Source organism: Plasmodium malariae (genome assembly GCF_900090045.1).
Source record: "Plasmodium malariae genome assembly, chromosome: 11".
Classification (NCBI taxonomy): domain Eukaryota; phylum Apicomplexa; class Aconoidasida; order Haemosporida; family Plasmodiidae; genus Plasmodium; species Plasmodium malariae.
The window spans coordinates 561,769-578,795 of record NC_041785.1 but is presented as its reverse complement, the minus strand read 5'-3'; the positions used below and the strand labels follow the sequence as shown (position 1 = coordinate 578,795).

The window sequence follows — 17,027 nt, the reverse complement described above, 5'->3', positions numbered from 1 at the left end:
GGGAAACAATAATACGTGAATGAGCGGTTGTGTATGAGATCGAAAATAACAAGGATTAATACGCAAATTGTTATATGTATAACATATATATATATATATATATATATATTAATGAATACATATTCATATATGTAAATATATATATACACATAAATGTAATACTGAAACGATATCTCTTTCATGAATGCACTTGAAAAAATGGTGTGCATTTATGAATGTAGGTTGAATGTAAACAAGTATGTACATTAATACGATTAACTGAATGTACATACTAAATAAACGTATATATAAAAAGATAGTACACACAATAAGCGGGACACAATAAATGAAAATGAATTAAAACATGTGAGGTCAGGTTTACATTCACCATAACTGCATGAATTGCACTAATTTTACTGATCATACAATTAAAGTAATATTTGAAGTAAAGTTCAAAAAGAGCAAACAAAAAACGTAAAGGAGAAAATATATACAGCGTTCAAAAAATAGGGTTAATAAAATGGGGTAATTAAAATAGAAGGATCGCTTCATAAGCTTCAGCAGAGTCCGTAGCTTCCACAGATTGAACAACTCCAGTAATTTAATTTTTCATAATGATGTGCCACCTTTTAGTAGGCGTATAATGGTCCTCATGGATTCTTCATGTGATCTTCCCCCGTGTTGACTTCAAACATGTACCCTTTTTTTTTTCTGGTTATTAATTTTTTTGCAAAACTTACCTTACTTTATGTCAACTCCGAGTTTTTTAAATATGTCTTTAATATTTTTGTGCCTATCTAGAATTTTAAGAAATTTCATTTTTATTCTCGGGTCCCTTAACAAGACAGGTTTATTAACAATTTTGCACACATCTAGGTCATTTTTATGACCATCTTCAGAAAATTCTTTCCATCCCAACAAATTAAATTTATAGCAGCTGCAGTCTTCAAACTGACTACTTCTATTTGTCGCTTCACTTGGTTCGAGGGTTTCATTCACGCAGTTATTTCCGTTGCTCATACGGTTGTTCCTTTTAGTTACACTATTACTACAAAGGTTGCTGCTAACGTTAGTGCGATCAGCACCTAAATCATAGTTATTCAAACTTGTTTCATGTGTTATTATATCATTGTTCAGATCACTTTGATTGTTATAATTAAGATAAGGGGAGTTATCATCGTGTACTTCTACGTGATGATGATGATCTTGACGCCGGTTGGATGCATTTTTCATTATATTTTCATTATTGTTAAAATTATTTAATGTTACTGTATTGTAATTATTTATTTCTTCATTGTTTTGTTCATGGGTAAACATATTTATGTTATCGTAGCTTTCATAGTTATCCTCGTTACCCAGGTTTATTTCGTTGTAGTAATCACTATTATTACTATTACAGTTATTATTACTGTTGTCCTTACTAATATAGTTAATGGTTTGAACCTTTTTACCATTTTTCTGGTTGTTCAACTTGGTAAGTAAGTCCTTTTGTGCAATATGACTGGGTGAATTTTTTTTACCGAAGGATGTATGATAGTTTTCGCTTTTCATAGCATTATTCACTAGGTTAGAATTAGTCGAAGCATCTTCTTTTCCATCGCTGATGTTGACACTTTTTAAGCTAATAGTACTTTTTATGGTAGTATTACCTTGTCCACTTGGATTCTTACTAACTTCGTTCGAAGCTTCGTCATTCTCGTTTTGGTTATTACTAGCGGTAGTAGCGGTAGTAGCGGTAGTAGCGGTAGTAGCGGTAGTAGCGGTAGTAGTGGTAGTAGTGGTAGTAGTGGTAGCAGCGGTAGTAGTGGTGGTAGCGGTAGTAGTGGAAGCATTTACTGCATTTGCTGCTTCATAATCGTCGACGTGTTTTGAAGGTGCCCTAGATGACAACGTTTTTCTATTTCTAAAATGGTCCTCAAATGTGTTTTTGTCAGTCCTCTTGAATTGTTTTCCTTTTGCTTGTATCATCTGAACATTATTTTGTTCATTTTTTTTCTTTTGTAATTTATTACTTTCCTCTTTTAACAAGCTAATGTAATTAAACAAAGAATGGTTTTCATCAATTTCTTTTGATTTATTTTCACTTGCAATATTAAATAAAGTAAAACTTTTCCTATCTTCATCATTTTCATTTAAATAAATTCTTGACTGAATATCACAAAATAAATGAGAGCAATAATCATATACTTTTTTATTAACAGATGGAATTATATTATTCATGTTCATATTTTTAACAGTAAAAAGATAATTATCGTCTAAATGTTGGTATGTTTCAAACGTCTTTGTTACTTTGTCTAATATATTTCTAGAATAAAATATAGTGCTTAACTTGCTATATAAGTATTTATTGTTTATTGTCAGGTTAATATCATTAAGAAAGCAATCAAAGAAGAAACAGTAGTCTTTCTTCATGAATCTGTCTTTATCTTTATACCCCTTCTTGTTCATACATTTTGTAGTTACAGTATCTTCATTAAAGAAACCACAATTATTTAATATGCTCCTTCCATTGTTTGCCTTATCGCTACTTAAGTTACTGTTATTTGGCTCATTTAAAGCATTCTTATTTTTGTTTGTACCATCTACTTCTTTGTAGGCTTCTTCCTTGATGCCAATTTGTTCGTCTCTGCTCTCTCCATCCTGCTCGATATCGTTGTCATTACTCAAGAAGTCAGTTCGACCGCCATTACATCGTTGTTCATGTTGCTCGTTCGTTGCTCGTTCTGTTCTTGATGCTCATTCTGTTCTTTATGCTCATTCTGTTCTTGATGCTCATTCTGTTCTTTATGCTCATTCTGTTCTTTATGCTCATTCTGTTCATGTTGCTCGTTCGGCTCATGATGCTCATTCTGTTCTTTATGCTCATTCTGTTCATGTTGCTCGTTCGGCTCATGATGCTCATTCTGTTCATGTTGCTCGTTCGGCTCATGATGCTCATTCTGTTCTTTATGCTCATTCTGTTCATGATGCTCATTCTGTTCTTTATGCTCATTCTGTTCATGTTGCTCGTTCGGCTCATGATGCTCATTCTGTTCTTGTTGCCTCTCCCCCTCTTCCTCGTTCCGCATTATTTTCCTCCTTTTGGGGGGGTCTCTACTACCAACAGATGTATCTTCCTTATCGATGCACATTCTGACACTTCTCTTTATGACTAGCTTCTTATAGAAATAGTTTAGTTCACTCAAATCGTAGCATACAAACAAAAGAAAATTTTTAAAAGTTATATTAGGAGTAAAGCACGAGTTTAAAAGAAGAACTTTATTCTTAACTTCTTTCACCTTGTCAATCATACGTAACACAATTTTTGACAATATGTGTAGAGACGATAATTTTTCCATCTGGCTTGACGAATTTGCATTTATATGCTGCCTGCATGGTCCACCGGGCTTCTCCTCATTGTTGCCGCTGTGGTTTTGCCCACTACAATAATTATTATTGCTACTGTTCATGTTCATGTTCATGTTCATGCTCGTATTCACGTTAATGTTAATGTTACTATCGTCGTTATCACCTCGGTTGACAGCGTTATATTGAATGGGATCCACTGCATTTTTATCGATGTTTCTATCCATGTTCTCCTTTGCCCCCTCCGTTAGAACACATTCAGCGGCTGCTCTATAATTCTCTCCCACCTTGCTCATTATAAAATGGTGAAGATTATTTAAGCTGTTTAATAAATTATTTAAGAAATATTTTTTAAAATCATTAACACAACCTAAGTGTCTATAAAAGGTTGTATTCTTTTTCAACTTATTTTTGTTTTCCACATTATGTATGTTTTTGACATCTCCTATTATTAAAGGTTCCCCCTCTTCTGTGTTATTACATGTATACGGGTGCATCTGTTCATTTTGTTTCCTTATGGGTGTAGTGGGAACTTTTGTATTTTCATCAATTTGACTATTTTGTTTTTTTTGGCAAAATTTCAAGGTTTTCCTTATATGGCTCATAATAGGGATATTACTGTCCAGTTGGGTAGTCATATTAAAAAGAATGAAAAGGGAATTGAAATTATAATGGACTATGGTCATAATAATATTTAAGAGTATATCTAAAGTATTAATGTACTCATATAATTCGATAATTTTGTAGTTTGTTTGTTCAGTGATGTCGAAATAAAAAGAGAAAAATTCTATTAATTTGGATATGTTAATACTTTTGTTTAATTTGATAAAAAAATTGAAGATGTGTATATATATTAATTCGTTATCGTAATTGTGGATTAGTTGCTTTAAGGTTATTAAATCATCATTTTTTTTTTTTTTTTTTTTTTGAAAAATTGTACTAATATTTCTATTGTCTTTATAACAGTGTATATATTTAAAAAATAAGTTAACTAATTTTTTCTCTACTTTAAAAAATATGAAGAAATATAAAATTTTATTTTTTACTATTTCGTATATATTCAATAAACAATAGTTCACAGTTTTGACATCTACATAATACGCATATTTGTACAGAATATCTCTATTATTACTATTAACAACATTTTTGGTATTTATTAGCTCGAAATAATAACTCATAAAAAATTTAATATATTTTATAAAATTTGGGCATGAAAAGAGAACTATCCTTTTTTTATTCTCCCACCACTCTTTGCTAAAATGATGACTGTTGCTACTCCTTATCTGTTTTTCTACTGTCCTCATTTTTTTATGCGTTATATATTGATTCATATATTCTTCTTTCTCTTTGTAAAATTGTTCCTTGTGAATAAACAGGTCAATGATAGCACACACATCCTGTCTGTTCTCCTTTTTACATTGTTTCTCCTCATGAGACTGCTGCTCCCCTCCCTTCAGTAGATGATACTCTGAATTACCGATTCTCCCTCTTATGTCGTTATGCAATATAGAGTGCTTATTGAAAAAGACAAAAAGGACATATGAATATCCGTGAAATATGGTGCTAGATAGTTTAACAATAAATCTAATAAGTTCCTGGGTTAAAACATTTTTAAGACTAGTAACTGTTCCATGTAATATATTCAGAAAATGCTTGCAAGGTAAGTATAACAATTTAATTAGTCTATTATAATTGTTCTTATAATTTGTAAAAAAACAAATTTTAAAAATATCTAGTAAAAAAGAAAAGATATTACAGAGCTCTTTCAGATAATACATCTCTTCATTATATGTATAATACATATTATTTAACTGAACATTATTATAGGAGAAGAAGGAATAATAGTTGACTTTGTTCATACATATACTTGAATGATGATCATCATTATTTTTGTTAAGTGAATTGAAATTTTTTACATTATTAATAATTTTATATATATGATCAAATATGATAGAAAAGATAGGTATTCGATGATTTATAAAAATAACACAACAGTAAGCACTTAGACTTCTAGCAATAACATTATTACTTTTACTTATTCTTATGATAAAATTTATATAATCACATAAGTCTTCAAAATTTGTATATTCTCTGTCTTTTAATTCTTTTTTTATTATATTCAATTTTTCCTTTTCCTCTTCATTTAAGTTTTTTACATTAATATGTTGATCATACAGATGTTCTTTTTTTCTTAGAGTGTTCAATATATACTCACAATGGTCTTCCTCTTCATTATTATCATGTAATAAGTTTTTTATAGCATATGGACATGATGAAATAACAAACTCTTTTTTATTTGATGAATAGAAATCTTTCTCCCCACTATTATTATAATCATCTATTTTGTGTATTCCATACGGATATGAGTCTTCCTCCTTTCCCCCTTGACTTCTTCTTGTATGATTTCTTCCATTTGTCTTTGCTAAGTTATTCCCCTCTTCATTGTTAGCAAATAATAGGATATTATTATTACCCCGCTCATTCAACACTTCATCATAGTAACTACTACTATCTTTCAGTGAGTTTTGTTTATTTTTATAATATTTATATGTAGACATAAAAGAAATACCTTTTACATTATTTCCTAGATAATTTTTTAATACATTCTCTTCTTGCTTTGAATGGATGTTGCTCAGGTTATTTCTATCGGAGTCCTTATTTGCTTCGACATATCCTCCATTCATGTCATTAAAATTAATTGTTAGGTTACCGATAAGTGAGATATAGTTAGTGTTCATTCGATATATACTACTACCATAATTATGTGGAAAAAATACCTCTTCATACTCATCCATAGAGTAGTTTAAGTTAAGAACATGGAAATAATCATAATATTTTTGGTTTATAATTTTTTTTTTCGTATTTATACAACAACACAAGTATATAAATTTATTCTTATCATTCACGTAATACGGATTATTTATTCTGCAGTAGAGAATTACTTTGTCTAACCGCTTTTCACTGTTCACATGGTTTACAAGATTTACATTGTTTACACGATTTACACTGTTTACACGATTTACACTGTTTACACGATTTACACTGTTTACACGATTTACATTATTTCTCATACCTTTTCCTTTTCCTTCGATCATACGCTTGTTGTTATATTTTTTTCTCTTATTGTAACGAGCAGGGTAACCCCTCTTGTACTTATCCCCAAGTGGGTATTCTCCTCCGTCGCCATCTTCTTCGCTCACCTCTTCGTCCACTTCATCGTCCACTTCGTCATCCACTTCGTCCATTTCTACCTCTTCCTCCACTTCACCTTCTTTGTCTACTCTATCATCCTCATTATGTTCATCTTCTTCGTCTTCCTCGTCTTCCTGCTCTTCTTCCTCCTCAACATCGCTCGAGAAATTCCCACTTTTGTTACTTAGCACATTCGAGTAATAACTAAACGTTTGGCAGTTATTTCTGAACAAGGTCATTCTGTCATATGTACTTGAAAAGTATGATGATAAACTACTAACAGGATTAATAATATTGTGATAGTTAGTCTTTGTCGTATTATTATAGTAACTCTCAAGGCATTGTGGTGTTGTACCTTTCAAATTGTTCTTATGTTTACTCTTATTCGTATTAAGGAAAATACCCTTATCATTTAATACTTCATTTTTTGAAGAGTCATTGTCCTTCTGTTCTTCCTGTGGGTCGTTACCTAACTCGTGGTCTAAACCGTTAAAGTTTTCATTTGGCTCTTTTGCTTCTTCTATCTCTTCTTCCTCTTCTCGCTCTTCATCTGCTTCTTCTACGCCGAAGTCTGACTCGTCGAGGTGCAGCTTCAGTTCGTCTTCTGCTCCCTTCTGTGGATCATACTGATAATCTTCCTCCTCCCCTTCCTCCAATTCGTCCACTTCATCTGCTTCATCAATTTGTATCACCTCTTTCGTATTGTCGTAACAAATTTTCCTCAAATTTTTGGCAAGGTAAAATGAGTAAATATATTCAGGAAATACATTTTTGAAATCAAGAAATGTCATAATAAGAAGCATACCGGCTGTACTAAAGGATGGAAGAACTCTCGTATATTTTAAAACACAACGAAATAGAAAAGACTGGTTATCTGATGTTTTATTAAACCATATATAGAATATTCTTAATATATAAATAATATTATATCGAAGTACAAAAATGGAAGAATGATGATTATACTCAGTTATGGTATTAGACCCAATCCAATCATTAAAACTTAGTAACCTATTTAATAAATATAATAAAGAATAAAATAACTCATGATTTCTATAAGATTTTAAGGTTATCGAATTAGTATTATCATTTGTTAAATTATAAAAGAATTTAAAGAGAACATTTAAAATAATTTTTAAAAAAAATAAAGTTTTTAAACGATATTTCAAAATTTTGTAAAGATTTTTTCCACTTAATTTATTAAAATTTAATAAAGCTAGTTTAAAAATATTAACGTTCAGGAAAAATATACATTTTGTAATTAATTTTATCATAAACTCAAGGTTATTTTCATGATATAATATTGCTCCAATGTTTTTAAAATCCTCGTGATGATATTTATTTATGTAATTCGTCCATAAGAGATGGTACCCATCTGTGTGCCCTTTCCTATTTTCACTATTATTATTTCCAATCATATTACCACTGATATTCCCTCTAGCACTGCTGCTAAAAACGCTTGTTATAGCATTTTGCTCGTTCGGTTTTCTGCTCTTACTATTCGTGTAGTCCCTCTTATACTTCATACACGGGATATCTTTTATTGGTTTGTTTGTTTCATCAATTTTGTCATTTTTTACGCATATATAATTACTATACTCATATTCATGGTTGGAAAAATAATTAGAGGAATTAGGATTAGCGTATGTAAATTCATGTTCGTAAATTTGTTTGTTCTCCTGTTCGTCTTCCTTACCCTTTGAAACATCGTACAAATTGATGAAATAATTAATATTTGAGCAAATGTTCATGTAATAGTATAACAGATTAAGCGATAAAAAAGGATAAGCAATGTCCAATTTTTTGTATAAGTTCCCACTACTTGGAATAGTAGTGTCATCTAATTCTTCCATTAGTTCAACATACTGGTTGTTTGTACTATTTCCCAGACGTGTACAATTTTTTGAAGAATTATTTATATATATATCATTATTCAACTTACAGTTATAATTATTTAATTCTTTCGATTTTTTTAATAAATATTTATCCTTTTCAATCTTGCAACAATCAATTATTTTGCTTATCGTAGGGGTATATTTCGATTTTAAGGGAAGAACATGATGTATATAACTCTCTACACTATTTGTAAATACGTTTTCATATATGCGATCTATATTATTATTTCTTTTCATTTCTTTTCGTATGGTTTCAGTATTACCACTTTTTGTATTGGCTTTGCTCATTTTGAAATTCTCACTGTTCCTGTACTTGTTCAGAATGTTAATAAAATTCTTTTCATATGATTCTTTTTTTTTATTACCATCCATTTCGTTAAATTTCTTTTTTTCAAATCTATACAAATCTAAATATAAGTTTTTTAAATTATCATATAAATGAAAATAATTTTTATAGAACAATTTATCGTTACTTATGTAATGTTTTAAAAACATTTTCCTGGGGATCTTAGAATTTAATATTCCAAAAGAGTAATCTTTTTTTTTTTTGATATCCCCTGTAATATTCTTGATTTCTTCAAGACACACAAAGATGGAATAACCAAAGTGAAAAATAAAATGCCCCGACTCGTCATAAAATAATAAGTTGTATATTATATTCAGCAGGTATCGAATGGACACTAAAATGTATTCATTTGTATGTTCGAACTCTTTTGCACTACCTCCGACGGGATTTATTATGTCCTCCACAACGCTGAATGCGGCTGAGCCTTTTGCTGTATCTTTTACTGCGTCTTTCGCAGCTTCTATCCCCCCTTCTCTTTCCGCTTCTTCCCCTACTTCGCTCTCTACTCCCCCTACTTGTACCACCTTCCTTTTTATGTTCCTCTTTCCCCTCATTTCCTTTCCCTTCTTTTCCAGCTCTTCACCCACAGACGAATTTCCCTTCTGATCGGACTTTCCACTCTGCTCATACAACTTCTCTAGATATATAAAGTAGTAAAAAAGGTATATAAGATGATGGAAAAAATTGTAAAAATTGACATTACTGTATAGAGCTAACTTAGATAAGGGATACGTGCATAAGACATTAAAAATTTTTAAATGCTCTAAAGATATATGTTTTCCCAAATTAAAAAAATTATTAATTAAAACATACGTTTTGAAAAATGTTTTTAAAGAACACAAAATATATGCACAATAATTTCGAATATTTTTAATATCTTTGTAATTATAGCCATCCAAATAAAATACATCCAATATGTCCTTATTCCTTAATATATCATTATACGTGTATATACATTTTAAATTGTCATAAAAGAAATTTTTTTCATTGTACATAAAATCGTTCTTTATATTATCTGTGGAATTCATATGGTGGTTTTCTGCTCTTGCGATATTTTCATGGATCAAGTAGCTATTCGTTAGATTTGCTCCACTACCATTTCGATCTCGATCTTGATCTCCTACTGTTTTCAAGGCTTCTTTCGCATACGCAGATCCATACACATGTTCCTTAGTCCTGTTGTTATTACTACTGTTTATGTTGTTGCTTACACTTTTTATCGCACCAAAACCATTATTACTTCTTTCCCTCAGAGCAGATTTTTCACTGTACGGGTCATCATATTCGTAATTTCCACGTTCATTTTCATCATTCTCCACCATTTTGAAATTGGAGCCATTCACATTTTCAACCTGGTTTCCATCATTTTTATTTATTTTAAAAATTTCATCATTCGGATTTACACACATATCATGATCTTTATTTTTTCCCTTATCCATATAATTGTTATATTTCTTTTCTTCTTTTTTTTTATCATTTATATTGGTATTTAATTCTTTCATTTTTCGATTTATAATTATACATATACTTTTATAAGTGTTTTCATATAATGTTATATTATAATTTATTAATAAATTAATTCCACCTGAAGAGTTCAGGAAATAAAACAAAAAATCATTAACAGCCGTAATAAAGCAAATATCGTAAGAATTCAGAAATAACGAGTATTTTATATGAACTTCAAATTCTTTTAAAATGTATAGAAAAAGAGTAAAAAATTGATTTCTTTGTAAATATGAAAAAACGTAATTATGTAATTTGTGTAGGCAATAATTTGCCTTCTTATTTTTCTCGTCAAAAATAAAAATTTCATTCTCATATAAACAATCATAACAACTGTTCTTGCTTTCGTAATTACTAGTATGTTGAAATAGTTCTTTATGAACACTTTTTAACTCATAAATTAATTTGCATGTAACACTTTTACTAAATAATCTTTTATCATAATTTTTTCTGTTCACGATGATGTGCATAATGCTATTTTGTAATCTGCTAATTTCTTCAAAAAGTTTTACTCTGCATAGGATTATGCCAAGCAACCTCTTCATGTTATGTCTGCAATTGGAAAATGGAAAATAATAAAGAACAATAAAATGGAACAAAATAAAGCACAAAAAAATAGCAGGAAACATAAAAGGGGGTAGCGATGTATACATACAACATGCGATATTCATGTAGTGTAATGAACCCAAACACACGTAAATATCTTTCGAAAAATGGGTGCAAGGACGCGGAAATATTTGCAATAATTTGTAAAAAATTGCAAAAAATTAACCTTTCTACAAGTACATGAACATACACAAAGAAATACACAAACGTGTGTATCATCAACGTAGGTAACACATACTCACCTTTTCATCTTTCCGTTTGACGATAGTTTCAATAGTTTTTGGTACAACGTCTCATTATTTTCGTCCACCTAATAAGATGATAAAAAAATGAAATAAGTTTAGTAACACTGAGTCTTCAACATTATTACGACGTCAAAGGGAAGTATGCATATATATATATATATATATATATATATGTGTACTTGTATATGTAAAAATATGAGAAAAATCTAAATATTGGGAATGTGTAAAATCCTGTTCTTTCACATAAATACGGGTAAAAAAGGAATAAGAAAAAAAAAAAAAAAAAAAAAAAAAAATTCACCCTCTCAAAGAATGTTGTTACAGCATATTTTTGAAACCCTTTATGATTGTATTAAATTATATTATATTATATAAACATCTTATATACATTTTTTCAAAAATAAAAAATCAGACATATAGAAAAATTAAAAATATGACACACATAAAATCTATCTATTAAAGTTTTAATGTGTCCTAAGTTATTTGTTTTATAACTTGTTTTAAACACCCAAAAAAAAAAAAAAAAAAAAGGGGAGAAGAAAAGAAACGAAATGAATCTGAATGAAACAAAAACAAAACAAAACAAAACAAATTAACGAATGAACACGTGAACAGATGAACAAATAACAAAAAAAAAAAAAAAAAAAAAACTCAAACAAAGAGCATATAGGTAAATGGGTAAACTTAAAAAAGCAACAAAAGAAATACATTATTGGTCTTCCTAAGGGTTGGTGTGTTATATTCAAATAAATAATAAAGAATACACATATACTCATACACATAAGTGTATATATTTACACATTCCAAATAAAAAGGGGTATAAAAAAAGGAAAACATTAAAATTATAACACAAATTAACGTACATTTTAGCAGTGGAGACTAATACGTACGTACAAGCGTGTTACAACATGTATAACATATACAAAAAAAAAAAAAAAAGGGCGAAAAACTAAAATATATGCATATGAATATGGAGTAATACTAAAGCAAATGTGCACATCTGTATATGTGTGCAAATATTTAAATATTTAAATATATAAATATATGTATATATACATGACAAATTATGCGGGTCGACACCCACAATCATGGGTACGAAAAATGGATGTGTACGTATCATTTAAGCTTATAGTGTATACATGAAAGAATATAGTAACTCCAAAAATCAAGTTATCTTATTTCCACTAAATATGGTGTAACAGGAACGGGATATTCTGCACTTATGTACATGCAGCATATTCATCGTGACGTGAAATTTTTTCAACAACGAAACAAATATTCACATGTATATACACGTATATATATATATATATAATGACGTCTGGCCGCAGATATATATGCGTAGGTATGTATGCGAGTGTATGTTATAGGTACATATATATATATATATACATATATATATGTATATGTATATGTATATGTATATGTATATGTATATGTATATGTATATGTATATGTATATGTATATGTATGTATATGTATATGTATATGTATATGTATATGTATATGTATATGTATATGTATATGTATATGTATATGTATATGTATATGTATATGTATATGTATATGTATATGTATATGTATATGTATATGTATGTATATGTATATGTATATGTATATGTATATGTAGATGTAGATGTATATGTATATGTATATGTATATGTATATGTATATGTATATGTATATGTATATGCACATGCGACATGTATTTACGTATACGCACATATGTATATATGTATGCGAATATATAGATATATGAACAAACTCAGACTCTCACATTAAAATTAGCTCGTATTTGTTTACTCTTATTTTTTTCAACTTACATAATTACAAAAAAGATTCATAACATAGGAATCAGATATTAGAGCAATAAGCGTTTTCAAGATGGACGTCTTAATTTTCCAGGATGAAAAGAAGTAAATATTATTAACATAGAGAATATCAATCAGATTTATTAACACATGTGGGGATAATGGATCGAGGTATAAAATATGAGCATCGAAATTCATATGTGCAATATATTTTGCTAAGTTTGGGTACAGTGCACATCTTCTTAGTATTAACAAACAACCTAATATGTCATAGACCTTAATTTCTGTATAATTTGAATAATTGATATAAAAATCGTCTTCATCCTTTTTTATATTTTTAAATATATAAAACATCCACATGGCTCCATACTTAATAATTTTTTTATATATTGGTATATCATTTTTACCTATTTCTTTTTTATTTTTGTATCGTTCTGTGAATGCGTTCAAAATATTTATTATCAAGTCGTTATTCGGTGGTACGAACTGGACTTTTCCCTTTTGTTCATTAGTCTGGTTTTGTTCAACCATTTCGTTATGAGCCCGTTCATGTGGGGCATATTCATTCTTAACATGTTCATTCGCTTCGACTTTTCCTGCACCTTTTTCCTGCTGTGTAACGTTCTTCCCATTGTCCCTTGCAGCTGGTTCATCTGATATTTTGGCATTATCCGTTTCTTCTTCTTCTTCTTCTTCTTCTTCTTCTTTTTCTTTCTCTTTTTCCTCTTTTTCATTTTTCACACCGCTGTCACTATTTGAATTGCTCATTTGGTGTAAATTGTTTTTTATAAATTCCTTTTCTAATACATTAGACAGTTCATACAATTCATTGTTTGCATCTTCAACAGATAGGAAATCCTTATGAAGATAATTCTGGCACTTGGTACTTCTAAATACAAGTTTCTCTTCCATTAATGTGTTTATATTATACGTTTTAATATCTACTGGTTTTTTAGGAACAAATATATCATCTTTTTCTAAGTCTATATTTTCAACATCTAGTGTTTCTTCATTAATATTACTCCTTAAGTTTTTGTCATAAGCAATTTCCCTATAATATCTGAGGGAGAAGAAGGCAAAAAATTGCAAAGAAAAAGTATTAGAAAAAATGGAATGAAAAAATATTGGCAAAAATGGCATAAAAAAATGTGCGCAAATCTATTATGGACAACGTGTAGGCAAACATGGCTTGAAAAATGCTCGCTTGGAACGCTTGGCATGTATTACAAACGGTACATGAATAAAGGCAGACGAGATATGGCAAACTTACTTCAACTGCTCACTTATTTCTTCTGATTGCCCCAGTACAATCAAAGATAGGGTTTGAAAACTTCCTTTGACTATAATCTTATCTATTAGTAATGATGAATCAACAGTGGACTCATTCAGTGTTACAAAGAATAATCTGTTTTTAAAATTGTACGAGGCAGGGTAGAGTTGTTTAAAGTACTGAGAATCATATCTATTAACTACATTAACATATATGCTTAAGTTACAGTCATTAGGCAGAGGGTTCGTTTTCCCCTCAAATTCTAAATTGTTAAATATTTTATCATTATTTGATAGTATTAATATACCTGTTAATAAAACTAAATTTTCGGTAAAATTAATTTCTTCTACAAATAAAGGAAACTTATGGTGTGATGATGTTTCATTTGTATGTGTTCTATTATTACATAAATATAATAATTGTTGTTCATTAAATTTAATCTGATTTTTTATGTCGTCATCTGTTTTTTCAATATGTATAGAACAAACTGAAACTTGTGAATTAATTAGACTATTGTAATTTATATTATCTTGATCGAAGTATGTTTTTTTATATGTATTTGTTGATCTAGTATTTTCTTTATTATTTCTATTTATTACATTTTTATTAAAATATACTTGATTATTTTTATTATTTTCAATTTTTAAATTATTCGTATTTAATAAAGTATTATTAAATACAACTCCATTATTGCCTTGTCTTACCTTTAAATCATTATTTCTTTTGTTAAATTTGTTGATATATTTATTATTATACATAGATTGCTTTAAATTCCTTACATACTTCTTATTCTTATGACTGGGCAAGTTTTTACTACCTACGTTTCTTTTGATTTCTTCCTCATTATCTTTCTTTTCCTTATTAAAATACATTGTACGCAAAAATGGGTATATCTGTCGTTATATACCTATGTATATATGTCCGTAAAGATTATGTGTACATATATATATATATATATACATATATATGTATATATATATATATATGTACACATGTGCATATACACATATAAACATATGCATAAATGCTTATATATATATATGCATACGTGCTTATACATATAGGCACACTTTTCACACATAATGGCAGCAATAACACAGAACAAATATGAAAATAGCGGAGCAGTCTAACGTATATACAAATACAGAAAATACAAAATGAGAAGTAAAATGATAAGAATCAAGAATATCCTCTAAATAATAAGAGGATATATCTGTAAAATAATATTAAACATGTACTTTAATTTATGCTTTATCCATTTCCATATGCGCGAAGCCTTGAATATCTAGCATGTAGATATACACATTATACATAATGCATCCGTACGTACATACATGCATACGTATATAGGCGCAAACACATAGGTCTAAATACTCCACAACAGTACACAAAATGAGAAAAAAGTACTTTCTCGTTTACTTGCTGTTTTTAATTCTGATCATAGTACCTAATTAACTTAACGTAGTCAGTTCATTCTGCTCATTAATTCATTTTTCATCTCTATTTTAGTTTTACTTTTATTTTTATCCTTATTTTAATCTTTATTTTTATATTAATTTTTTTCGTTCTCGTTTTAATTTTAATTTGTTTTTTTTTTTTTTTTTTTTTTTTTTTAAATTGATCAAGTTCAATGGGTTAAATTTTGTGAGAACATTTTGCTCATATATAAACTCTTTATTCAAATTTTTTTTTTTCAAATTTTTGCTATTTTAAAAAGTAGTTTTATATATACAAAAAAAAGTTCGTACGCATTTTTATGTTCAAAAAAATAAAAATAAAAATAAAATGATATATAAGTTTTTTTGTTAAAATTTAAAAGGGTAAATGGTAAAGGGTAAGGGTTAAGGTAAAACATGATGATACGAAGGAAGCAAATATATTCTGTTGTGCTTTTTAAAATTCCACGGGCAAAATATGAAAGATATAAAAATAAAAGGATGAATATTAAATAGCAATATAAAAAAAAAAAATAATAAAAAGAGTAAATAAAAATATTGATAGTTCGTTGTTATAAAAATGAAATCATTAGGGAGTGGGTACATATTTTATGATGGCGCGACTGTTATTTTTATCGAAAATAAAAATTTAATTCAGAAAAATGAAGTAAAATTAAACAAAATAAAATGAAGTAAAACGAAATTAAAATAAAAAAATAAAAAAAAAATTCGAAGAAAAATGCAAATAGATCGTATTTTCATTTATGTAATATTGGCAAGAAATAGGGGAAAAAAAAATAAATGTACTAGTACAATCGTGTGGGTTTGCAGTATATTTATGTATGTAGTATATATATATATATATATATATATATATTGTGTACATATTTATCTACAGCACTGTACGAAATATATTGTAAAATTTTGGCCAAATTATAAAATCCATGCATATTATTTTATATAATATACTTTGAATTTTCACATTTGTCATAATTCAATTGCGAATTTTAAATAAATGAAATTGCAAAAATTGTTTTGAAGTAAAACGTAAATTATAATATATGTTCTTTTCTCCTCTTTGTTTTTGTTGAATTACATTTTATTTATATTTTATTTATATTTTAATTGTGTTTTTATTATGTTTTTATTATGTTTTTATTACGTTTTAATAGTGTTTTATGGTTATTTTGAATTTAAATAGAAAAAAAAAAAAAAAAAATGGAAAAAAAAAGGGGAAAAAGAACCCTTGAGAAGAAGCATATTTTTAAGAGTAAAATGTAAAACGTATTTACTTGTATACATGTGCGAAGACCCTCAATTATTTTTTTAAATAAAAAAGGGCCTGGCGGTAACAGCAAAGCAAGCAAAATATGTAGTACATACATACATATATATATATATA

At 28.4% G+C, this 17,027-nt stretch overlaps 1 protein-coding gene across 1 annotated transcript; it reads right to left on the bottom strand.

Annotated features, from left to right (window-relative positions):
• Positions 1 to 720: 720 nt before the first annotated feature.
• Positions 721 to 15,061, bottom strand: PmUG01_11019900 (conserved Plasmodium protein, unknown function; the record flags this gene model as incomplete). The annotated part of the gene is given in 5 exon segments (XM_029005839.1): positions 721 to 2,661; positions 2,676 to 10,809; positions 11,106 to 11,173; positions 12,932 to 13,979; positions 14,190 to 15,061. The coding sequence occupies 5 exon segments, from the start codon at positions 15,059 to 15,061 to the stop codon at positions 721 to 723; spliced, it is 12,063 nt and encodes a 4,020-aa protein (XP_028862388.1).
• Positions 15,062 to 17,027: the final 1,966 nt, after the last annotated feature.